The sequence below is a fragment of the Coptis chinensis genome, chromosome 9 (assembly GCF_015680905.1).
Source record: "Coptis chinensis isolate HL-2020 chromosome 9, ASM1568090v1, whole genome shotgun sequence".
In the NCBI taxonomy this organism is placed as follows: Eukaryota; Viridiplantae; Streptophyta; class Magnoliopsida; order Ranunculales; family Ranunculaceae; genus Coptis; species Coptis chinensis.
Window position 1 is genome coordinate 20,886,774 of NC_141464.1, and position 27,368 is coordinate 20,914,141.

At 37.3% G+C, this 27,368-nt stretch overlaps 1 protein-coding gene across 2 annotated transcripts; it reads left to right on the forward strand.

The window, feature by feature from the left end:
* The first annotated feature begins 1,895 nt into the window (after positions 1-1,895).
* On the forward strand, positions 1,896-27,368 carry LOC147475170 (transcriptional adapter ADA2-like). 2 transcript variants are annotated; one of them, XM_086581926.1, is made up of 13 exons: positions 1,896-2,175; positions 2,251-2,306; positions 7,579-7,757; positions 8,197-8,262; positions 10,201-10,326; positions 10,438-10,513; positions 12,719-12,782; positions 12,890-12,936; positions 13,081-13,188; positions 21,475-21,697; positions 22,903-23,113; positions 26,317-26,634; positions 27,021-27,368. In XM_086581926.1, the coding sequence occupies exons 1-13, from the start codon at positions 2,126-2,128 to the stop codon at positions 27,210-27,212; spliced, it is 1,716 nt and encodes a 571-aa protein (XP_086438052.1). In that variant the 5' UTR covers positions 1,896-2,125; the 3' UTR covers positions 27,213-27,368. The 2 variants fall into 2 exon arrangements, with proteins under 2 accessions (XP_086438052.1, XP_086438051.1); XM_086581925.1 differs by having other exon boundaries at positions 1,958-2,175; positions 21,472-21,697.

Here is a 27,368-nt window from a genome sequence, read left to right on the forward strand (position 1 = left end):
TTTGACTGTTCTACTGGGTAGTGAGGGTGCTGATCAGTATGTTAGGGCTTTTTTGATGTTTTTTATTGGGCATGTTTTGTTTCCCAATGGTTATTCTACGGTACGACTGCGATATTATGCTTATGTATCTGATTTGCATACTATGAGAGATTATGACCTCGGTAGCTCAGTATATGCCACATTGATATCGGCGTTAGATAAAGCTTCAAAGACATTCGAAGTAGAAGTCCCCGATTTAAGGATTCACTGGACTTTTAGAGATTTGGTTTTATGAGTACTTTCGTTGTCTTTGTCCTAACATAGACATGATTGCTGATACTCGCCCTAAATTTGCTAGTTGGTCAGGGCCTCACTTGACTCGTAACAGAGGGCAAATTAGGAATAATATCTGTATGGCTCGTGCTCAGATTGATATTAGATCATTGTCATCTATTGAGTGGAGACCTTGGCGTTTGTCATCGCTTTTGACGATCCAAATCTACAAAGATGTTTTGTGTGTTATCACGCCACGTTGTTTTGTTTTGGTGCACGGACCGCCGTTTGGTGATGTGGCGACAGATGTTGGAGGCAGATGACTGGACGTTATGAAGTTCCATGGGCTCCTATGCCAGATGTTAGTGATGCAAAGTCGTGGGGTAGAATTCAAGTTCATGCCAGTGGTGGTCCTTGGCCAGATGCGTCTTCTTTTGTTGTTGAAAGCGATCGATCAATATTATAGATGGTGGAACCGTGTCTCCATGGGTCCGTTGTTGCCTCCCGTTGTTCGGGCTAGCAACTTCGAAGTTTGTGGGCTGGAAGGGATGAGACGCGAGCTACGTGATTCCTCATCCGCCCACGGCTCGCTTTACAACCCCACAACCTCGAATGCATATCGGCCGACTCACGTGGTTCCGCCAAGAATCCTCGGATGTTTGCCGGTGTGGACTGATGGGGGGAGCCTACTTATATTTCCATTCCCGAGGTGCCTCATGTTCGCTTTTTCCGAAGTTAGAGCGATATTTGATCAAGATACCATGGTGAGTTTAATTGTTTTATTTATCTTCTTCATTATATATATAATATGTACTCACAATCGTATTTTCTTGGATTTTCGTGTTCTTATATTTGATGGGATGAGGGCTCGCCTGTATCATTATAGCCAAGAAAGAGAGGAGGCATATTTTCGGACATATCAACAATCCCAAATGTATGATGACGAGACTTCGAAAGCGATGAGGATATGCGACAAGTGTACACGCAAAGAACATCGTGGATATGAGGAACTTCAGTCGGCGTAGTTAACCTCCGCGTGATTGAGAGAAGATCATCGATCCTCGAGGAACTTAGAGGAAGCGGCTTAACGTCCAAATAGAAAGAGGAGAGGGATCGAGTGGTAAGGGCGAAGAAGAGAGCTAAAATAAATTTGATGTAATATAATAGGTTTTGAATTATTTTGGATATTATATGATTATATTATAATCATAGATTTTGACCGCATAATCATAATCATATGTTTTAATTTCTTTAATTTTTTTCGATTTTGAATTACAATTCTTAATTTCTTCAATTGCACAAATGTTAATTTCTTAACTTCTATGCACAACTCATAATTTTTCAAGTTTTATGCACCACGCTTCTAATTTTCGAAAAAAAAGCGCTTTTTTTGGCAAAACCGCCCCATCAAAGCCAAACCCGCGAGTGATTTTTGATACGAAAGACCAAACCTGAAATCAAATATTGGTCGATTTGGTGTTTGGTTTGGTGTTTTTTTTGTGTTTTCATCAACATGTAGTTCTCCTGAAGTTGAAAAAACACAAAATTCTTGATGCTAGGTTGATATCACTGCTAAAGATGCTCTTAGCCACGTCATGTTTACTTTGGGAAAAAAAAGAATCGGGAGGCCCATGAGGTACGACGCTGGGCTTCGAGGCAGCAGCAGCCCATGGGCGATATCTCTGCTATCCAGGTCGTCTAATGTAATTCTTGCAGGGACAGCTGACAAACACCGTGCCCGTGTTCTTCCTCTAAATAAATAAGACATTCCTCCGTCCTCAAAATCAAAGTCACAAATACATAAACTAGGAAATTTGTGCCACCTGTCTCAACCATAAAAAGGAAAAAAAAAAATACATTCCTAGGGCTTTCAATGGGCCGTTCTCGTGGTCCAACTTCCGTAGACGAAGAACTAAACCAAAGGTACATCAATTCGAATTATATTTTTTGTGTCGAATTTTGTGTCGTGGTCCAACATTTTTTGTAACATTTTTTCAGATCAAAGAGAAAAAGAGCAGCATCAAGTGGAGAGAATCTAGAGTCTTCTGCTACTGGTATGTTCTGAATTTATTAGAAAAAAAAGATACTGAAATATAAAGTCTGCCAGCTATAATCACTTGAGAAAATGTATTTTTATATGAAGGGTCTCCCTATTCAACTCGAGCAGACCACTTGCCACCTTCTTCAACTGTTACGCCTTTCTGTAATAATTACTTTTGTTTGTGTTTATTTTTTCAATTATGGTAAATCCTTGATTTCTTCACTTCTTGTAGTATGGTGTGTGCACGATTATATATTATAATATATATTTATTAGAAAAAAAACCCGCCTAGCACCTAGAAGGCCAAGGCGCTCACCCACTGCCCGACAACCGCCTAGCGTTTTTTAGAACATTGAAATTCCACCATGGTAACCTCGATTTTCAGTCCATTGTTGTCGAAAGTTACCTTGAAAACCTTGTTGAGGTTGGTTTGGGACTTGGTGAAATAGAACTTCTTATGCAAAATCATCATCATCATCATACCGTCATAAGGTTTGTGATGGTCGTGAAGATGCAAAAACTTGCGATGGTGTGTTTGGACAGGACGTTGATGTGCTGGAGTTAAATTTTTATGAGAAGCAAATTGTTGAGTTTAGAACTGATTTGGGTTGATTGGAGTATTAAACTGTTGTTGGCTTTGTGGGAAAGGCATAAGAATGTGCAGAAGGATGTGGGTAAAGGTTGATTTGGGTTGATGGAATTTGGGTGTCGGTATTATTGGTGGGAGGGAAATTTAAGTTGTTGAGAAGATGGGTATACTGGGTGATGGTAAATTGATGTGGGTTCTGATTGTTTGAAGGAAGTGGGTGTGGGGTTGATGCCATGTAAACAGGGTGGGTATTGGAAGCATGTGTATGATGGATGGCAGAAAATTCGTGACCGGTTGGGTTTCAAGTTGTGGAAGAATGTTGAACTTGGGGTAAAGAAGCTGGTGCATTTCGGTTGGTGCGTTTTGGGTTGACGGCATCATCTCTATCTTTATCTGTGGACTTTAATGTAACACCTTCTTGCTCTTCCATGATTAATCCACGCATAGACTCGAGTATGGATGTTTGAAAATCTACTGCAAACTTTGCAAAAGATTGATCCAAATCTGTTATGGTGAAACGCATACCTGTATTTTCGTCTTGGGAACACGTATCAACTGTTTTGGGGGCCATCAAACCTTAGCTCTGGCAACCAAATGACAAAGCGGAAACTATAAACTAAGAAGAAGAAACTCAAATTTGTGAGAAAAGTCTTTGATTGTTAATGTTGATTGATGGGTCTGATTACAAAACTTATCTCCCTTGTATAGACTAAGTGATGCCCCTATTAGAATAACTACTAAACAAAAATAATTTTAAAAGCAAATAATAGAAGCAAACTTATCTAGAAACTAGGCTTCTTGTTATCCATCAAGCCCTTATACGTAGTTCAGTGCTAGATCATGGCCTTTTATCTTATACTTTAGAGTTTGTTTACCTATATTGCTTGGAGTCTAAGCAATTAGCTTCCCACTAGGACAACTCTTATTAAATTGTTCAAAGCATCTTAATAAGTTTTCATAAAGTAATTAGACTTTCTAATATCACTAGATTCAATTACTCCCAGACTGGAAGTTCCACATATCATAAACTGATAAAAGTACAAAATATTAAGAAAATTCTACAATGATCCAGTTGTGAGATTCCAAGTATAAATTGGAAGCTGTCCTACACCCCGGACCAACTCTCTGGTAGACATATCGCTTGAGTAGGTTCAGGATGTTCAGCACTCTGATCTCTTGCTCGGCTTCGGTCATACGGAAGCAGTGTCATTCGAATGTGGCAAAACATCTTGATCTAGTGCTCCTCAATAGCACGGTGCCATATTCTCTAACGAATAACAATGATGCCACGTGTCTTTACACCGTTCGGAGAATCATGCATAGACGGGATTGTTGTAAATGTAGTATAAGAGTAGTACACGTTTATAATCTTGCGTTTTTGTGTGGAATAGATTAAGATGATTTTACAATTATTACGAATTTTCTTTTGTTATGGCCAAAGATGCATGTACGTATTTCTATGAGTTTATCTTGTTTTCAATTAGATGTGGAGAAATCCTTATTAGCTCGGTTTATAAATTTGTTAAAGTGGAGTATACAAAATGAATTAGCTACACGGCACCATTACTCTTTGCATGCGGCTATATGCTCATTTGGATTGAAAATTTGAAAGTAAAACTAACATGTAACTCTAGATAAAACAGATTTTTCATTTTTATTACTTTTTAAAAATTGTTTGAAAATAAAGTGGAAAAGCATTAATATTAGTTTGGCAGTTATTTACTTTTTAAAAGTAAAAAAGACGCATGGGCATGTCATTTGCTCCTCTTCGACGATTCGCTATGACTGGACTTTCTAGCCTAGCCGATCCTAGGTGATAGGCCCATAAGGCTTCTCGGGCGTTATCGGGCTTTTGATTGGAGATACCACTAATTGGACAGATGAAATCAGGTCCTATCAACTCTTCTGGTGACCTTTGTCAATGGAAGTCCCTCGATTTCGCTGGTTTTGTTGATAGAAAGGTAGACCTTTACTCTCCTTAGGAGATGAATTGGCATTCCATAGATAGGAGTTACGAAGGCCAGAACTGTCGATCTTGGCGCAGCACAGTAGATTAGATTCGGGCGAGGCACTTTATCGCTTGCTTTTCCCTTTACCAAACAATTGTTTAGCCAAAGAAGTCATCAAAGGGGCCACAACAAAGGCTTGGGACTTTGCTGTCAACTGGGATACGTGGATTTGGGCTAACCTCAGGCGAGGAGAATAAGACGGCGCGGGTAGAACTCTTGGTTCGTGGACTATCTTGTAGCGGAGAATCTTCCAACTCTGCCCAGACTGGCTTTCCTACCTTCATCCGTAACTGATGAAGACCTCTAACTGACCTTCCTTGCGTAACAGACCTTACTTCCTCATCCGAACCAGCTTAAACAGCTTATGCGAAAACAGAAAGACTCGCTTGCTTAGCTGAGAGCTGCAAGTCAAACATCGTACTCTCGGAGGGACCGTGTCATGTCAAATTCATAGCTAAGCTGAGCTTTCCAGTTTTATAATCTAGTAGATAGACTCTTTCACCTGTCCTGTCAGACTTCCCTTAAGAATCACCCTCTTTGCTCAAGTCTGTTAAAGTCGAGATAAGAAATTACATAGATAAGAAGCCTTTGTCCAATGAGCGTTTGCCCCATAGTGTTATTGGGTCTTAAGACTTTCCCCTCTCCTGCTGGAGACTCCTGGTCTGGGAACAAGAGCCATCATAGCAGATAAAACAAAAGAGTGAATTGACTAAGCTTAAGCTAAGACTTTGTTCGCAGTCGATTCGGTAATAGGAAAAGAAAAGACAATAGCGAGTGACCCATAGCATTCGTAGATAGACCTTTGCCTTAGGAAGACTTTCTAGGCACAGTAACAGGGACCGAAGGCCAGTCTGAAGGAAATAACGGCATTGATGCCAAAGATAGTTGTCTATGCAACTCAGGAAAAAGCCTAAGTTTCAGGTAATCATCTCTATGACAGCTAAGCGAGTGAAGGTTACCTTGCGAATAAGGTCACCGAAACGGGTAGCTAACCATAACCTGCCGGAGAATCATTCCTTTAGCGAGGAATTGCCGTTAACAGCGTCAGAGGGTCCAAAGCAAAGTAGCGCAGTGATAGTAAGGCCTTTCTCATAGCGAGTAACCTGTGCTTTGGTTGCTTCCGCTGCACTATAGGGGAAAGCCCGGGATCAGAACCCGGAACTTCATTTAGATAGGCATAATCGCATGTTTCACCCCTGTGTGCTGTCTTTACCCATGAGCAGGACTAAACAGGCTTTTAATGCATCTCAAATGCCCGCTAGGTGGGGCTGGAGCTTGTTTAGAATCGAGAGGAACCAGCTTTAGCTGCCATAGCAGCAGACAACGAAACCCGCAACACTAGTCCTAGTCGAATATGAGGAAATAAGGGATCAGAACCTCATTTAGTATAGGCATAATCGCATGTTTCACCCCTGTGAATCTATCGTTAGAGTCTTCAAACTACATCTTTCTCGTTGGATAAATTTTATTCTAGCTCGTTTCTTTCTAAATAACATCCTTTCCTAGTTATTACTTATGCTATTTGATAGACATACTCCGTCGTTGAGTCTATCCGAAAGCTGACATTGAACTCTGAAAGCTAAGTGTAAGACTGGTCACTCTAGACAGCGATAGTGTGGGCATTGGTGGGCTGGTAAACAACCTAAGCGTTAAGCTGGTAATCATCCATTACTTCACGCTAACTAATGCTTCTATCGCTAGCTATCCCACCCTCACCATATTAATAGTAGGGCAGGCCTTCCCCTCCCAGGCCTTATCCCGCATCTTCTATCCCTGCCTGGGAAATCAACCGTAACATATCTATTAAAGAAATTCCAAAACTAAAACTCTCAATACCCATAGACATAACTACTAAAGCAAAGTAAACTATGAAATAAGTAGACGGTAATGGATTGACATTTGCCCATGTATATCGTCTCTCAGATTTCCTATTTCTTGTCGTACTTCTGTTACATCTATATTTGTACTGGAGACAAGTTTTGTAATTTGACCAATCAGTCATTATTATAAATTATAAAATTTTCTCTCAAATTTAGGTTTCTTTCTTCTTAGTTTTTAGTTTTCACTTCGCCATAGGTAGCCATTAACTTGATTCAACCCTAATCTCCTGTTTTGTTCTTAATCTTCTTTTTCTTGTGACCTCCGCAAGTTGCAACAAAATCTAATAAATGGTAAAGTGTTCAATGAGAGCCTGAATGGGCTCTCATAATTGTACAAAGACCCAATAACTCGATTTGAAATTTTATTTTTTAAGTTAAAAATGGTGTCTCATCTTAGGCTGCTGCTGTAGAGCATTATTCCTCATCCACATCTTTGGTCGGTTCTTATGTCATTGAGGTGAGATTTGGGAGGACAGAGAGCCTCCCTGTAGATTTTATTTATTTTGTTCTATTCCCATTTGATATGAGGGGAATCATGTAGGAGGATGAATCTGTCTCTTTTCTGTTTCCCCACTATTCTCTTGTATTGCAGTAGGTTATCACAATATTCTTCTGTTTTTATGTGTATATATAAGTGGGCACATATGGAAAGTACGTCTCAAACAATGAAAGTTAATCATACAACTTATTATACTGTCCAGATGGTGTAAGTTTAGTTTTCAAGTTGTTAAAGTGTAGACATAGTGAAATGAGTATTGTCCTTGTTAGCCATTTGCTGTTAAGCATCTTTGTTTTTCGTATTGACAGGACAAGAAACAACTGAGGGGAAAAAGGCTCTATACCACTGCAATTATTGCAATAAAGATATTTCTGGAAAAATTAGGGTGAAGTGTGTAAAATGTCCTGATTTTGATCTATGTGTTGAGTGCTTCTCAGTTGGAGCAGAGGTTACACCGCACAAAAGCAATCATCCTTACAGGGTTATGGTGCGCACACAGCTCATGACATACTACTTTCCTATATGGATTGCTTCATATCAAAAAAATTCTTTCACCATTAGATTTCCAGCTAAATATGCATATTAAATGCTTTGTGTGATACATTCTGAGCAACAGAATTTTCTGGATACCGTTTCTCTTTATTAGAAGATTGAAGTTTCTTGATTTCAAATACTTTTTGTGATTTTCTCTCCAAGTTTTCGTGCATTAACTTTTCCCTGGATCGGATCAGCTTTCAAAGCTTCAGTTACATGAGCAAGAAAAGTTAGTGCTGGAAGAGTTACTAAACCATCATATCCTCTATCAATTAGTGTCATACATGATTAGTGTAGGAAGTTAATTTTGTTTGTCTGTTCTAACTTTTAGAAATTAAATTATGAAAACTGATACTTGGAGGATATTCTCCTTTTTTTTTTGCGTTTAACAGGACAATCTGTCGTTCCCTCTTATATGTCCAGATTGGAATGCAGATGAGGAGATACTACTTTTAGAGGTATTATGTTTTGTTAACAGAGCTCTTGTAAACCAGTATGCATCTACTTTTAGATGGGTATGCATCTGCTTTTAAAATTTTGTACTGGTAGGTCTTGGATACTGATTGTCCTATGTGGTTTGATGCATGTATTTCCCTTTGAATGATTTTGAAAGAGAGGTGGTTGCAATTCAAGCAATTACATTTGTTTATCGTTTGCATTTTGTATATAGGAATATGTGAAGATCCTTGCCCTCGACAGAATATGTTTCCCTTTGTATAATTTATCGTTAGTAAAATAATTTTACTTGAGGTAGTAAAAAAGCCTAAAAAGGGAAACCTGGGGAGGGAGGGGAGTGGTTACAAAAAAAAGAAATGTAAGCAAAGAAGTCATAGATTGGAAATTCTTTAATCAAAATCAAGTTCAATATTACCTCCAATATGAAGAGTAACATTCCAAGTCACAAGAAGAAAAAAAAGAAAAAAAGAAAAAAATCTTCTTTTAATTACTTCAAGTGTGTCAATCCACAAGGACAAGTGCTAGAGATTGTGCTCGAGTCATTTCTAGTTAGCAAATTGAATCCTTCTAAATTCATAGTCGTTAGTACCGGCAGACAACACATTGCAATTTATTAACTCTCTGCAATTGCACGTGGAGTTTTATAGACAGTGGTGGCAAACAGCCAAAGGTGTCAAAGGCAAATGGGATAAGACGAAGTTGGCTTGTCGTAAATGCTCCTTTGTGCTTCCCACCTTTGTTGCTGCTGTACTTTTGTCTGTTTTGCACCCCTATATTTAGATTTTACTAACTACTAGAAGGTTATGATATTCTTACTAGGGATAAAAATGGTTTATGTTTTGCCAGTTTATATAAGTAATTGTATGTAAATTATATTTATGTAGAACTAATTAACTTTATTTTTTATTTCTTCAGAAAAGCAACTAGAGATCTGTAACAACCAACAACCTATCTTTGCTTATTTCCTTTTTGATAAATAATGCTTTTTATTATGCTTATTTCTATATAAATTGCTTCTTTCTCTTAATGGGTTGATAAACCATAGCAACAAATGTATATTGCTTTTTTGATTCCCCATGTTTATCTCTTTGAAAAGGTTGAGCTAATTCCATGTTACTTTTTATTCCTAATTTTCACTATAAAGCCCAATGTCTTCCGACCTGTCTATGCTATAAATTCCATGACACTATGTTTCATAGTTATGTTAACACAATTTCTTAGTGCTATTTATGACTTGTTTTTTTCTAAAAAAATTTCCTCTGGTTTCAAATGCTCGTGTTTTTTTTTTATTGCTACAAGTGTGAGTGTTTATAATCATGATATCAACAATGTAGAATGAGATATCACACTGCGTACAACAAAGGCAAATTCGAAAACAAGAGAAATACAAGGACAGATCTTCCATTGAGAAGAAAAACAAAAAAGACTAACTGCAATCATGGTTGGCCTAGGAAGGAATGAAGGAATCCCATCTGAACATGACGTCCCCAAGAGGTGCCTCTCAGGTTCTCAAATCCCAAATCTCCTACCAAAGAAAAGTATACAGTTACCTTTTCCAAAGATGTGATGCAACCATCAAAGTGTCTCCTATTTCTCTCCAGCCACCTAGTCCACATAGCAGAAGGTAAAATGCTTCACAGTCAACGCCCCTCGGGAGAATAAACCAACAAGTCTTGCAGTGACCTGGAAACAACCTAATACAGTAATACACCACAGATCGTCAATGGCTAGTGCTTTAATAAATAAGTGTGGAAAATGTATTATACTAGTCTTCTTTCTGCTACCAGTTTACAGAAGAGTATAGTTTACCTATACCTTAACAGTAGGAATGTGTCTGGAATTGGGTCCTTATTTATGCCCGTGTTGTAGAATTAACTCGTATCAGATTTTCTTATTACTGAAAGCTTATGTCTATGCAATTTGTAATATCCTTGTACTAGGGAATCGAAATGTACGGAATGGGGAACTGGACAGAAGTTGCAGAGCACGTTGGTACGAAGAGCAAGGCTCTATGCATTGACCACTATACAAATGCCTACATGAACTCTCCTTGCTTTCCTCTGCCAGTATGACTTTCATTTTGATGTCTCAAACTTCTTTCTGCCAATGCTCTAATATTGCACTTCTTTCTACCAAAGCATTATAATGTTTAATTCTTTTTGTTGTTTATTTTCTAGGATATGTCTCATGTTATTGGAAAAAATAGAAAGGAACTTCTTGCTATGGCTAAAGGACACGGTCAGGGCAGAAAAGGTTAGTATCTTATTAGGGTACAAACATGGAATTGGCCAGGATTCTTCATGTGCTCTAGGTTTACTCTTGAACCTTAAATATTGAGAGATATAGCTTAACTTGTGTATGAACTCTCCAATGGAAATTATTACTGACTATTATACTCATATTAAAGAGTGAACTATTAAAAAAGCCTTTGTTGTCAACCTAAAAAGTTGGAAAGTAGAAGCTGAGTTGTTGATGATTTTAACTAATACATTTTGTATAACCTTTAGCCTTCAATATCATCATCTCAAACGATTTTCCAACATTTGACAGCCATAATAATAGGGATGTTGATGTGTTTGAGAAAAAGGAGAAATCGTATGAAAATATTATATTAGTATTAAACAATCGGCATAAAGAATAAAAAGATTGTATTCAGCCTGATTGTGTCTGGCCCGGCAGGCCAAGTACTGCACCTTACCCAATGAAATTATTCCCCGTGACTGCCTCAAGTTACATGGTTACACCATTCAGATCATATATATGGAAGGTTTTTAAACCACCGATTTGGGACTATATATTCTCAACATGGCTCTTCACGTGTGCTGTAAATTGATTCTGTTGGGTGACGTGGAGTGCGTGGCCTTTTTTTGAAGCATCCGTCTCTAACCCATCTTGATACGAGATATATATGTTTAAAGCCTTGCATTATGGGTGGCGGTATTTACACCCCATAAAATGGGATTAGAACCCCTGGACTAAAATCACTGGTATTGGCACCTCTCCTTTAATTGATACCTTAGTTGTACATCCCTCCATTTAATAAAAAACAAAGCACCCCAATCGGCCAAACCAAAAGAAAAAAAAAAAAAAAACAGAGAAAGAGGCCTTGAAAGAAAAAGTCTTCACGTCAAACTCGTGACAACTCTCCCCTCCATAATCAATCTCTCGGCACCTTGATACCTTCGATAACACTATCACAAAGAACAAGTAGAAGTTGGTTAATGAAGCTTCTATAGTTCTATTGTCTAGTTACTTTTAAAGTGTTTGAAACGTAAATACCAAACATGATAAATTCTAATCCAAACTCTCAAAAAAAGTTGGGGTCTTATTCTGCTTGGGGAAAACTCATCAAAGAGCCTCAAGTCTTTTGGATTAGTAGCTTGCTATTTTGATTAAAAACTACACAAGAAAAAAGGGAGCTATGACAGTGTGATGCTGTGGGTGTTGCCTTTTGGCGGCATCCTTGTGCCGTGGGTTTTCTCTGTTGTGGGATGTGTTTGCCGTAGCATTCCAGCAGCGTAAAAAAAAAATTAAGAAAAAAAAATGAGCTACGGCAGTGATATGCCGTGGGTGTTGTCTTTTCGCGGCACCCTTGTGTCGTGGGTTTTCGCTGTTGGCGGAATGTGTGCCGTGGCATTTCATTACGGGTAATAAGAAAAAAGGAGCTACGGCATTGGGAGGCCGTGAGTATTGCATTTCATCACTCATATTTGAAGGAAGTAAATTTTGGTAGAATTTGTTTTCGGTAAGGCGAGTAGTTACCAAAACTCTTCTTCATCAACTTGATCACAAGTTTTTCTTAGAGCGTATGAAAAAGTTGCCGCGAGATAGCAAGACTATTCCTCACTTGTAGATTTTTGTCATGGTTTTCGTGTTTTTCTTGGAACGTATGAAGAAGCTCTGAAAAAGAAAATGAGGTATCCGTATGCCGTGGGTGTTTCAAAATTTGAAGTTAAAAAAAAATAAATAAATAAAAATCATTCGCAGCAACTGACTGCCGTGGAATGTGGGATTTCGTGGGAACCCGATACCGTGGATTGTGGGATCTCACAGCAACTCGATGCCATAGAATGTGAGATATTGCGGGCTTTGCGGCAACTCACTGCCGTGGAACTATCGGACATGTGGGGTGTAAAAGGACATATATGGAATAACCATTATTCTTGTACCCCTTTGCCAAAAAGGTGCCAATCCCATAAAATGGGGTGTAAATACCGCGACCCTGCATTATAGTAGTAAGACCTTGAGGGTGGTGCAAGCTAGAAATCTTCTGATAGTTGAAATTTAATTATGGATTTAGATGCACGTTGCGAGAGTATATATCTCAGCGAACTTGATAATTTTTTTGTTGTCTGCATCTGCCTGGTATATTGGGAAGACACAGTGTCGGGAGTTGGTTTTGAGAAGCCTTTGTACGCGGTAAAATGTTGGCTATTGATATATATGTTACTTTGGCAGGATTTCCTACACAGGGTGAGCTCCCTCTGAAGGAAGAATCTGCATTTTCTCCTTTAAGAGTCAAGTATGTCAGTTACTGCTTCTTTTGATTTCTCATTTAAGGTTCCCTAGATTAAAAATGGTTTTCATATTGTTACTCTTTTGCTGATTCTCTTGGACGTAATTGATCAGGATTGAAGACTCTGGGGTAGGTCGATCACCATCTTCCTTAACTTCAGGTGTGGCAAGGTTTACTTGACTGAGTAAAGATATTGTTGACCAGATTTGTTTTTTTATGGGGGTTTGCTATGCATATGTTGTTGGGTAAGGGAAAAGATAGGAAAACTGCAACGTGATAATTTCCTTATCTGTATGAGATGCAGATTCTGGAGTTGGTTCTAGCAGCACAGTTACAGCAGCTACAGGTGCTGTTAAAAAGGCATCAGATATGGCTCATATTAAGGATGGATCAGACCCAGTCAAACTGGAAGGTTTGCCATCAAACTCAGCTTTATTTATTTCTGATAATTGCTCAGAGAAATTTACTCACTGAAAATCGGTCCATCATTTTTTCAATTTTTTCCATAGGGCTTTTTCCTATTGAAAAGACCTTTCAGCTTGACCTCCTTTTTGTCTTCTTATTAATCCATTTATAACTCTGTGATTGAAGTAATAAATTATCATAGACGGTCATTTCGTCTTTTGAAAACTTGACCAAATTAAAGTTCTACATACTGTTTGTTTTTGGGTTATGCACTCCATTTTCTCTCCGATCAATACCAATTTCTCAATAGAATATTCTCTGTCAAGCAAGTGGCGTTGGTCGAGGTTATGTGGAAACACGTCTAAAACCAGATGCGTCAAGGAGAGCATATAATACCAAATTTAGTGTTAGAGAGCCAGAACAAAGAACATGGAAAATCATTTGGAGAGTCTCAAGGTTGATGGAGAGGTTGTCTGGCGGTGAGGATAGGTTGAAGGAGAAGCTTGCCTCCGATTAGGTCATATTAATACACTATATATGTGTTAATGTAATCTTTTTTTGTTACATTAGTATATTTTCTTTAACATATTAAAAAAACTAAAAATTGTTTAGGTTGTATATTGAGCCGCGTGGTCTCCTTCCAAATGTATATAAGTTACCTATTCATAATACCTCTAGAGAGTCTGATTGTGGAGGAGGAGGTTTGGACGGGTATTCTTAATTTTGGTAATGATGGATCTCCTGGTTTCCATATGAAATTCTTTCATACATTTTTCGACATTGTGGCTAGTTGACTTCACAGGAATGTTTAATGAGTTCTAGGTGACAACTTATGGATAGTAGTTTGAATATGGCATTCATAAATCTTATCCCAACGGATAGAGGAGCGGAAAATATTACTGGTCCTATGCCCCTGTTAGGTGAGATTGCCAAGCTGTAGCAGAGGAACAAAGTTCTTATTAGTGACTAAAAGATCTTGTATGGAATGCTTATAGCCAATGAAATGGTTGTTGATAAACGGGTCAGTGGCATATTGGGGTTGGTTTACAGTAAAGATTTGACTTGAACCTATGACCATGTTAGCTAGTACTTTCTAGAGTATGTGATGATACACATTGGGTTTTGTTGGGACTTGAGATGGATTAGGAGATGTGTTTTTGGCCTTTCCAACAATGCATGTCCCTCCTCCCACCAACCACACACACACACACAATTTCCAATTGGCTGTGGAGGTGTTACTTAGTTTGATTAGCACTGCTTATACTCTTGTTATTTTATTTGAGGGTTTTATGATAGGCTCAGAGCGAGCATTAGTGACACCATTGGATAGAGATCTAACTCAGGTCAGTTTTTTTCACGGGAATCTCTTTTGTTTTGTGGTGGTATTGGGTTTACTGTGAACCCTGCAAAAGGTCAAGTCTTTGGTGTGGGTGACACATGTAATCTTGATAATCTTGCAGGTGGATCCAGCCATTGAGAGTTTTGTGAAATATTAGTTGCAAGGATATTTTCTCTCAAAAGGAGCGTGAGTTATTATAGCTAGAAGTATTATGATTGAGACTTTCAGTCAACTTTGTCCTCCCTATGTCCTGACGTGTAGCCAGGAGTGTCTAAAGAAATATTAAGAACTTCGTATGGTAATGATGCTAGGCGCATCCTATTGACGAAAAAAGCCTGATGACAGCCTTATGTAGGCCGTACCACACCTTTTAGAAACCGGCAAGTATTATATATATATATATATTTTTTATTTTGTAATTATTTTAGTCTATTTTGTTTGTAGAAGTATTTTTTATTTAGTATTTCCTTATTGGCATAGGATTCGTGTTTGTTTGGTTTTTTTTTGTTATGTTATTATTATTATTATTATTATTTTATTTTATTTTTCTTTAATTTTATTATTAATTTATTTTATTTTTTCCAATTTTTAAAAGATAAGGTATTGATGATCAAACTTTTATATCAAAAGTAGGGATTGATAGCAAAAGCTTTTTAATCCAGGGCCAAGCCCCAGACCGTAAGTCGGTTCCAAGGAAACCCTAAAAGAAACTCTTGAGTTGATAAGTCGGTTCAGTGTAGATTGCATAGGAACAAATCCCTTGTTTTGAGTATTTTTTGTTCTGCTTGGTACAAAGGTTCGTTGGATCCAACCGATTTAATTCCTGACCAACGGTGTTCCCTTTCAGACATTGGTCTATTATCTATCTAATCTTCTTACTCGGCTTAGGTTGGAATGGATTAAAACTGGTTTTCTTCCATATTTTTAATACTGCTTGATCCAAAGATTCCTTGCATATATTTAATCGTATTCCGGGTTTATGGGTTTCCCATTCGGACATGGTGTACTGCTTATCCTTTTTACTTGTTTGCTATTCTAGTGTTTTCGTCCCTTTTCTCAGACTGCTCCACTGCTTTTGTATATTTCTCCACATGGATGCCCACATGGTGCCACTTCTGTATATGTGGCAACTGGCACGTCTTAATATACGACATACATGTGGCAATCCGCTTAAAGGGCATTGCAGTGACTAGTAACTAGATGTAGGAACAAGATTTGTTCAATTGGCGATAAACGATTAGGTCTAGTTCTCTGCTCTTTTAATTCTTTTGCCCCTCCCCTTGCTCTCGTTTCCTCTTGTGTGCCTGTGTTGGGTTGGTGCACACGTGTGTTGTGGGAGGTGTGCTCGGGTGCATGCCTTGAGTAATTCTCTTTGGATCTACAACAAAGTACCTATGGTTATTTGCTATGTTACATGGAAACTATATTTCAAAAATAATCCGTGTTGGATACGTATCCACGTGTCTGTGTGTTAGAAACACATGGACACATTGTATGTGATATACCTCAATTTTTTATTATTCGCTGTGTTAGACACTTCGTATTCGTGTCGGATACGAGCACACATATTCCTGTCAATGTAACTTAGGTTACTTGGAGTGCTTCTTCAATACACCACCACCATCACCACCGATTATCCCTGCACTCCACGATGATCACTTATGGGAAATTCAACCAAGGAATTTCCTAACATTCATTCATAATCATAGTACCAATATATTTATATATCGAACAATATAAGATATGATAAAGTGCAAACAATTAAATGAGTTATGGAAAGTGAGTCATGGAAAGAATACTCAGCCTTTGTCCACAATGGCCGCTCATTATTCACATTGCCAGCCTACCCAAATAACATTGGGTCTCCTCTCATGTAGGGCAACCATTCCAGTGTACACTGATGGCTAGAGGTCATGAAGACAGTCACTCCAATGTACACTAAATGGCTAGAGGCATATAAGTGCTGCATAATAAACAAACAATCCAGCCGGTTCACCCCGGTTATCAGAATAATGCATTCGTCCTCGAGAGAGGAGAAGGAATTGGGTCCTCTCACGGCCTCTTCATACACGGGTAATATAACCATCGAAAGACCTTTCTCCACCTGGGTATAAATCATCCAGTCGTGGGTGACAAAACAATATCAATAATCCTCGGGAGTTGTGGAAGAAGGCTAGGTTTTCTACACAAACAATAACAATCAACATATCTGAAACAAATATGAAAACATGCATTCATATGCCCATTCCAGCCTTAGGGGCCCCCTCACAAGAAATCATATCAATATTAAGGGAAGTTGTGACAGGCTAGGTACTTAAGTCTTTTATTTATTTTTCGCTTTATAAAATAGTACGTTCCCATACAAAAGACATTGTGCCATCAATATAATTCAGTTCTCCATAAACATATGATAGTAAAGACATGTTAAGACAACCAGAAATAAAATCAGCCCGGGCAACTGTCACGTGTTTCAACCAAGAACACAATAAATAGAGTCATGCTCACAGTAACCATTATTCAATTTGAATATAACTTTCATTCATTTCATTTCACTTGTCCTCTTTGGTACCCTCTAGGTATCATCACCAATAATACGTAATCTAAACACTCCTAACAAGTCCAATAAACAATCATTATGAATCATTTATCTTATTTCAATAAGAATAGTTATCTAGAGGTCACAACAGAACCATAGGATACAAAACAACCTCCACGTCCTAAATATCCATATCCGAGCATAAAATTCATCAAGAAGTACAATGAACGAAATCTAATATGTATTAATGTCATAGTATTTACAATTAAAGAAACCAACGAGTTAGTTCATCTAAAAACAGGTACAATAAGTTCCAAATACACTCATTATAAAGTATGTAAAGATTCAGCTCCAGAGATACACTATAACATAAAAGTCAAATTTGTTTAAAATTGGATTTTTCGATAATTTTGGGTCTCCAAAAACTCCAAAAACTATCATAGGAACCATGTTTGTTCCAAACAAAATGACCAACTAAAAGTAGGTTACAAATAGTATACAAAATACCCAAGTTCAAAACCTCTTAGTTCATTACAAGAAATATTTTCCAAAATAGGTTTGTGCACCTAAAAAGAGAACATGGTAGGTTATCTAGCCAACAAGTTGATGTTGCAACTTTCCCTACATCCAAACGACTCGCGACTTGATTATTTCGAAACTGGGATGTGCACATTTACTTTTTTCATGTAAACTCAAAGTCAATCTCAGCTAGCACGAACTGGGTAAAAATCCTGTAGAAAATTTATGAAGGCTAGTATTTAACGGGATACCTTTCGGATAGCATAACTCTTCCCACATTTATCCAAAAGTTATGAGGCTTTTCGTAGAAAAGCTAACACACAAACCTTACTTTTTTGTGTTTTCCCGAAAATCTAACTGTCATCCAAACTATATGAAAACTAGGATCGAACATAGTGCGCAGAAACTGATTTTAACGCACTGTTTTTCTGTCAGCCAACTTCTAGAAGCGATAATAACTATTTCTACAAGCCTCAGAATGCGACGAGGCCAATTGGGTTTGAAAGCAGGCATGCAAAACTTACTTTTTCATGTTTCACCAAAAACTTAAATCTCAGTTTATCCATGTGAAATTGTGGACCCAATCCAGTGCACATCACCTGATTTTGACAGCCAGAAAATTCTGACAGCAGCCGAAGTTTCCAAATCCATACCTCTCTCCTCACACATCCAAATAGAGTGTGGCTTGCTGCGTTGGATAGAAGAATAAACGAACTTTCATTTAGAGTTGCATTTGATAAAAAGACTAAGAGCTCAACTTTATACGAAATTTCAAATATCACCGCAGAACCAGAAAATTTGCACTTTTTACACTATTTGTCTGAAACCTCATGCTATAAAACTCAAATTCAATCTGAGTTGATGTCTTGGTGTTAAGGATGAATAGTGTAAAAACTGTAAATTTTATGTTTCTGCCGTTGATATTACGTATAATATTGAAAGTTTTATATTTTTGACTTAATCCAACTCTAAATGACACTTTAGTGAGTCTTCTATCCAACGCCAGCATGCCCCACTCCATTTAGATGTGTGTGGAGAAATATATGCACTTGATAATTTTGCGCGTCAGAAAATTCTACTCGTCAGAAAACTGTTTCTGCAGTGTTAGAGCCCAGTTTTCATATATATAGTTAGGACGGGAGTTATGCTTTCGGTAAAACACCAAAAAGTAAAACCCGTGAGTCTTCTTTCTAACCCAATTGGCCTCATTGCAATCCGAGGCCTGTGGAGATAGTTATGGCGTCTAAAAGTTAGTTGGCAGAAATACAGTACGTCAGAAATCAGCTTTTGCGCACTGTGTTTGAGTTCAGTTTTCATATAGTTAGAAAAAGAGTTAGATTTTTGGCAAAACATAAAAAACTAAGGTCTCAGAGTCTTTTTTTCCTCCCAAAAGCAACGAGGGCCTCGTTGCTTTTGGATACCGGTGGAAAGAGTTATGCTATCCAAAAGATAACCCGTTAGATATCTAATTTTCTGAAATTTGGATTTTTACTAAGTTTGAGCTATATTTACTCGTAGGTAGATTGTTATTAGGACTTTGTATTCTATATGAAAAAGTAAGAGTACATATCCTAGTTTCTAAATAATCAAATCGCGTGTGGTTTGGATGACAAGCTGGCTAGATAACCTACCATGTTCTCTTTTTAGTTGTGCGGACCTATTTTGGGAAATATTTTTATTGTTGATTTAAGAGTTTCTTGAACCTTTCTTGGATGTTTTGTATACTATTTGTTGCATTCTTTTAGATGGTAATGTTGTATGGAACCTACATTATTCCTCAGATAGTTTTTGGAGACCTGAAAGTATCAAAAAATCTATTTTTGAGCAAATTTGACTTACTAGGGCTGAAACTTAATGTATTTTGTAGTGGAACTTATTGTAATTGTTTTAAAATGATGTAAGCCGTTGGTTTCTTTAATTGTAAATACAATGATTTTAGTATTTATTAGTTTTGGATCACTTTATTACCCGATGAGTTTTATACTTGGATATGGACATTTATGTCATGGATGATGTTTTGTATCCTATGGGTCGGAGGTGAGCTCCAGATAACTTTTCTTTTTGAAATGAGATAAATGATTGATAATGATTGTTCATTGGACTTGTTGGGAATGTTTTAACTGTGTTGTGCTTGTGGCGGATATGCTCTAGGGTACATATGAGGTTCCTAATATGACATGCAAAAAAAAAATGGAAATAATGATTATTTTGAGCGTGGCTCTGCCTGGTAATTATGTTTTTGGTTTAGAAGCAAAGATGTAGCCTTGAGGGCTGATTGTTATTCTGTAAATCGTGTAGTATACATTTACTTTCACTTTTGTATGATATGATTCCTTGTGAAGTCTTGAGGGTTAACAAAATATTTACTAACAACAAAATATCCCAACTTAATTCTGTATTTCTTATTACATATACAAAAGATAATATATATACATCACTTTATACAAAACAAATTACCATCCTTCTCCATATTACTAAACAAAAATTCAAACATATACATCTTTGCATCACACAAGTTTTATATATTCATCTCATCTTTAAACCACCAGAAAAATAAGAAAAGAAACATTGAGCATTAAATAGCACCCAATCCTAGTTCTCCTCCTGCAATTGGAGCTCCATCTCTACTCTACGTTCCAAGCAAGAAATACCCATGCGTGCTCAAAAACACGAATGGGTCAGCACGAAGTTGGTATGAGTAACTCTTACGGCTTGGGACAATTTAGTTCCTTCCCTTGGAAGGCATTAGTGTTCCTAGCGCGTCTAAAGTCCACTAAAGGCTTTAATACAAATACACAAAGACGGTTAGTTTCTCTCTACAGCGAGATGCGCCCATTTTAATAAGTTTACTCTAAACAAATATATATATATATATACACTTATGCTGCTCAAAGTTCTATCAATGGTAAGCGAGTCCTTCAGAAAAGTTAGTTGCTAGGCTTACCATCCTGCAATGAAACGTTAGAGGACTTTGATATCAACAAAGGTTAACATATTAAGTGATTCATATGAACCATGTGAATAATACAACACCACAGGTTATCCAAAGAACATACAAGATTCCTTTTAATCTTGCACACAATTATTAGATAGTTTCCTTAGCTGCATTCCACAATAATCACTTCTGGGAAATTCAACCAAGGAATTTCCTAACATTCATCATAATCATAGTACCAATATACCTATAAATTGAAAAATATAAGATATGATAAAATGCAAACAATTAAATGAGTCATGGAAAGAATCCTCAACTTTTGTCCACAATGGCCGCTCACTCCTCACATTGCGAGCCTACCCAAATAACATTGGGCATCCTCTCATATACATGGCAACCACTTCAATCAGTTCAATTTACACTGATGACCAGAGGTCATAAACATGACAGCCGTTCCAATGTACACTAAATGGCCAGAAGCATGTGAGTGCGCCCATAATAAACAAACAATCCAGCCAGTTCTCCCCGGTTATCGGAATAATACATTTGTCCTCGAGAGAGTCAAACTCCTCGTATGAAGGTATTGGGTCCCCTCACGGCCTCCTCATACGAAGGTAATATGACCATCGAAAGACCTACTCCCACCTGGGTATTAATCATCCAGCCGTGGGTAAATAACAAGAACAATATTCCCACATTACGTTTGACTTCTACAGTTATGCGAACTGGTGTCAACAATTGTCCTGAGCTTGTCTGGTTTGATTTTGTCATGTATGTAAATTGCATGAATAGTTGTAATTTAATATACCTGATTGTAATTATGCATATAGACGTAATTTATGCTTCCTTTTGCCCCGAACTCTCCTGTTTTGAAATCTTATTGATTTTTAATCGATCATTTAATCGGTTGACTTGCTTTCAGAATTTGCTTATCTTTTCTTTTTCTTCTGTAAACTGTTAGCAGAGTCTCATGTCGACAGGAGCATTGGAATAAAGAAACCCAAACCTTTGGGTGATGAGGGGCCATCAATGACTGAGCTAAGTGGTTATAATTCTAAGAGGCATGAGTTTGATCCCGAGTATGACAATGACGCTGAGCAATCACTCGCTGATATGGAATTCAAAGATACTGACACTGATGCGGAGCATGAGCTCAAGCTGCGAATGTTGCATATTTATTCAAGAAGGTAAAATGGTCACCATCTTTGTTTTTCACACACACACACATACATACACAACTATGTATGTAATCCATACATCCATACATACATAACTATGTATGTAATCCATACATCCATACATACATGTTTATGTAGCAGTGAACCAATTGTATTATCCAGCGGCAAGTAAAATTACAAATGACAACATACGAAGTATCTGATATGGACAAAACATGACTTGCTGCCAAGTGGTTGTGGAAACAGTTGATTTACATTGGAAAATGTCAATATTTTTCATTTCCATAGTAACTGGCAAAGTGGCAATAAATATTTATTCAGTTTATTTGGCTGTGGTATAAAATGTACTTTACAAGTATCATATTACATAGGCTAACTTATGATGACACAGTATGCTACAAGAAAATTGATGCTTTTTTTTTAATATTAGTGTTGTCAGTAAAGTTCACTTTTTAAAAAGACAACGATAAGAAGGATTAGAATGTTCAAGGGTCCAAGTAGCAAGGAGCTACTTTGACCACACTCAACTTCCCCAAATTTCCCAATTACAACAGGTCCCTCATCTCATTCCAATTGCACATAAACAGTGGAGTAGCACATGCCCAATTAATTAGAAGCTCCTTGACTTTCCCTACGAACTTATGCACCTCCATTTCCTTTTGTTCAAAAATATTGATCCTTCTTTTCCATAGTGTCCACACAATAGCATTTGGTAGATATTCCGCTAACCATTTTGGCTTTATTAGAGAGTTGACCCCCCAAGGCCTCCTTAATATTAGAAGGCTGCACCCAAGCAATACTTGAAGATGCAAAGAACAGTACCTATTGAGGAAAAGTTGGTCCACATCGTCCTCCAACTTGCAAGTTGCAATACACACATTCTCAATGCTTTGAATCCTACATTCCCACCAAAGAAGCACCCCAACAAAAGAAAGCAACTCTACGTGAGATAAGAGTTCTTCCAAATCCGTGTAAAAAGCAACTCTATGTGTAAATTGATGTCTAAGAAGGTGATTGTAACAAGTTCTGTCACACGCTTCTTATAATAACTATCTTATACCGCAATCTGCATGTCTAAACTCATGTAATTGAGATTATTCAGCTTGGTTTAAGATATGTTTTTAAAGCACTAAGCAGCTTTTATATTTGACAATACCAGATGGGGTTGGGTTTTCTCCTTTGATTAATCATTTCTTTTTAATATTGACTAGCAGGCTTGACGAGAGGAAATGCAGGAAGGATTTTATTTTGGAAAGAAATTTGCTTTATCTTGATCCACTGGTAAAGGACCTCTCTCCAGAAGAACGGGACATATACCAACGTTATAATGTCTTCATGCGTTACCATTCGAAAGAAGAGCACGAGGAGTTGATCAGGACTGTTGTTGAGGAGCACAGAATACGAAAAAGAATTCGGGATCTTCAGGTATGCTTATCGTCTGTAATTTGTTTTTGTTCTTCATATTTATTTTGCTTTGTTTGTTGTGCTGTTTGGAGAAAACTTGTACAATTGCTATTTTGAATGGTAACTGAAGATTAACACACTGATCTCTGTATGGTGCTATCTTATTTCATGCTCTCCCTGATAATCAATTGTGGAATATATGCAGTCGCTTTGTCATGGTGACTTTTACCAGTAAAGAGAACAATAAAAAAATCAGGCCAATCTTTGTGATATGAGGTTCTCTTTTTTGTCAATAAACTTGATATAGGAAATGGTCATTAGTACAATGCGGTCAACGTAGAGGGGGTGAATAGGCATCCATATGTTTGGATCCCCTTAGCCCAGTCATGATTTTCCATCCCACCTTAATGGTCCCTTGCAAGGCCTACTTAAGTGAGTGATGAAATCTAGTTACAAATTCAGTGTAGTCAAGGCGCGCGCCTAAAGCGCAAGGCGCACTTTTAGTGCCTTGCCTTGACCAAGGCGCGATAGGTAATATAAGGCGTGCGTTTTTTGCGCTTTTTGTCAAGGCGCGAGGCGCACAAGGCGCGCGCCTTATCAACTTTTACAGTTTTTTCGTTTTTTTTACAATTTTTGCTATTCGTGACACATTTACACTCGATCCAATTGTTATATGATATAAGAAATTGTACAAATTTAGTAAGTTTCATTGTAGAGTACACTTTAAACTTAATTTTGACTAGTTTTTGTTAAGTTGTATGGATTGAGAGAAGACACAAAGATGGATTAAATTTTAAATGAAGTTTTACGGGATTCTAAAATTGAATCACGTGTTCTATTTTATGAAGAACTCATTTGATTCAATTCTATCGGTTTATTATTTTAGTTTATTGAAGTTGAGCTAGATTGTATTGATATATACGAGTTTTATTTTGCTCTTTACTTATTGCTTAAGATTTTTCTTTTAAATGACTACAATGGTTTTATGTTTACAATCACATATAATTAATTTTAAAATTTGGCTAAGCAAATCAGTGATAATTCATGTCATATTTAATATTTATTTTATTTTTTATTTGATATATCTATTTTTTTATTACTACACGCCTCACTTCGATCAGGCGTGCGCCACGCCTCGCGCCTTGCGCCTAAGGCACAAGAGGGTGTTGCGCCTTAGGTGCGCTTTAACGCCTTTACTACACTGGTTATATTATAATCCCAAATTCCCAATGGCAACAGTGGTTGTGTGTAGGCTGGCTTAATGGCTAGTTTTTTTGCTCGGAAATGAAAGGAAAATGTCTTTTTGCGAAACTTTTAAGAGTCAGTTGTTTTATGCGTACTTGCATACTTGTGGAGTGGACCACTCCATGTAAATTTTTTCCTAATGTATCAAAGTTTTAAGAAACTTTTCCTTTTAAAATGAAGGCAAATACTTGCATACTTTGCCTTACGTAAGAGTTAGTAACTTTTTGGTACCCCGAACATAGTGAACGTTTCCTAATTGGTACATGAATTTCTTTTTTGGCCTAGGTGTATCATGAACTTCCAATTTAATACATTTGGACATCTCCGTCTTGTTAATTAACGGCTGACCGAGTAAAGAGTTACTTTTTACATGATCTGACCAAAATGCCCATGTCAATTTCATTTCTGTTCCACTGAGTTCTGGTCCATCACACTTAAGTTAGTGGACACGTGTTGTCATCAAACCCGTCCCAATAGTAACTGAACTTGAACAATACATACCCATTGCTCCTTGTTTTAAAGAACATCCCATTGTTGATGAGTTACAAAAAAATTTAAAAACGTTTGGGTGAAAAAGCTAATATTGAAAAGGCTAATAGTGAATAAACACTGACATGAATTGGGATTGTTATGTTAACTCTACTTCGTGGATGGAGGTGATGGGATGGGATTGAGGAAGAAGATAAGCAACAGCCGTTGGATTCACTCTATTGGGACATGGGAACTAACGAAATATGTCCCTAACTTTTGTGTAATGGACCATAACATAATGGCAATTTAGAATAAAACAGATGGCCGTCATTGTCAGATTATATAAAAAGCTAACTCTTGACACAGTCAATTGTTTCAGATACAATCAGGCCGAAAACAAAAGGTTATGTACTAATTAGGAAACTTTCACTAAGTTTAGGGTAGTAATAAGTTATTAACTCTTTATGTAATATTAAGCACTTCGTCACAAAATCTCAATTCTTAATGTTCAATTAGTCTTTATGATTATTAGTTTTTTAATCTTCATGTCAATAGGGTTTCTCTATGACTTGAAAGGTTACCCAATTTTTTTTGTCAACAACTTCTTGGTATTAGAGCAACCACCAAGAAGAGTTGGAGAGAAAAAGCCACCATCACCTGCTACTACAACCTTCGTTCTCCCGTGACTTTACTGTAAAATTTTATTGAAAAGATGACTTTGCAGTCTGATTTTCTGTCATTTTACATCAAACTGTTAGTTATGCAACTTTATTAAACTGTTAGTTACATCAAACTGTTAGTAGCTTCATTAAAAGGTAGAATTTTTCGGTTCAAAGTCAAAAACTTCCGCTCCAGAGTCTACACTTCAGTGTAGTTTCTTGTTGAGGCGCTCCTCATTTTGACTTTGCCATGTGGAAGCACCTGATCTAAAGTTGCATAAAATCACTTAGTCTGGCCTAGATACTTATCCAACTTCCCTGAATGCGTCTCTATGTATAGCTTCAGTAAAATGACAAAAATACCCTCAGAATGATCAAAGAACTTAGTTCTAACTAAAATTTGGCCGTTGGCGCTGTTTTATGTAAGTGTTTTACCCATTTACATGGATTTTAAACCAAACTAAATAAGAGGAAGGGGTCTGAGTTTGTTTACATGTTATTTTGTTTTTTCCTAGACCCATGGCCCATGCTTGAGATTTCAAAATACATTTGGGCTGTTTCCTATAAATGCCTGACCCATTTACATGATTGTTAAACCACACCAAATAAGAGGAAGGGGTTTGAGTTCGTTTACATGTTTTATTGTTTTTTGCCACACCCATGCTTGAGAGTTTAGAATACATCTGGGCATATTGTAAAACAGTAGACATTCATCTATAAATCGGGTTGAGTTTTAGTTAACAACGTAGGGAAGCAAATTCTTGGAAGTTATTATCACTTCAACTTTCTTCGGGTTTATATTAACTCTATGAATCTTGTTCAAGCTTTCTAACTTGGTTCATTGTGCAGGAAGCCCGAGATGCTGGCTGTCAGACGACTACCGAGTCAGAGAGATATCTTGATCAGAAGAGGAAAAAGGAAGCTGAAGAAAATGCACGTAAAGCAAAGGAAAATGTTCTACCTGGTCCAGGTGGTAAATTACAACAAAAGATGAATCGCACCAAAGGAGAACCTGATAACAGTCCTCGTGGAAGCGTGAAAGGATCCACGGGCATGGAGTTAAGTGTTAGAGATACTTTTTCAACAACTGCTGGTCATACCATTGCAAATCCCCTGGATGATTGGGATATGACTGGACTTCCAGGATCGGATCTACTTTCAACAATGGTGAGAATTCTGTATTTTATTTTTTTGTTTTTAATTTTTTATTATGTATAAAGTATAAACCCCATGTTACTTTTTTTTTGTAACGGGTAGTTATAACTTGAGAAGGCAACTTCAAGCTTGGAAATGGCACTCAATAGTTGCTATGCATAGATTATGTTTACCTTTCAAATGCTTATGTCAAAGTTGGTTTTGTTTATAAAGGCTTGGCGTTTTTATGTGCAGTTGTTAATTAACCAATTACACTCGTAATGAACTGCCCAGATCTCCCCTTTAATGTTTATTTTGGAAGGATTCAGTTAACGGTTTATATATGCAGCATAGTGATTGTTTACTTATGGTTAAAATCTGTCCTAAACTGTTGACACATTCAATATGGTGTTTTGCAGGAACAACAGCTATGCAGCGAGTCAAGGATGCTCCCTTCGCAGTATCTTAAGATACAGGAAGTCATTTCAATAAAGATATTTGAAGGCATTATCACCAAGAAATCTGATGCCCACCGCTTTTTCAAAGTTGACTCAACTAAAGTAGATAAAGTATATGATATACTCACAAGGAAGGGAATTGCCCAACCTTAGATGAGTATCCCATTTTTCACTTAGAATGTGTTAGTACAGTTAGGTTATGACATTATATTAAAGGTGGAAAAGATTAAGTTAACACGAGATAAGTTATCGAAAGGCACTCAAAATGTATCTTCTAATAAAGCTTATAGATTAGTTGTAGAGAACAAA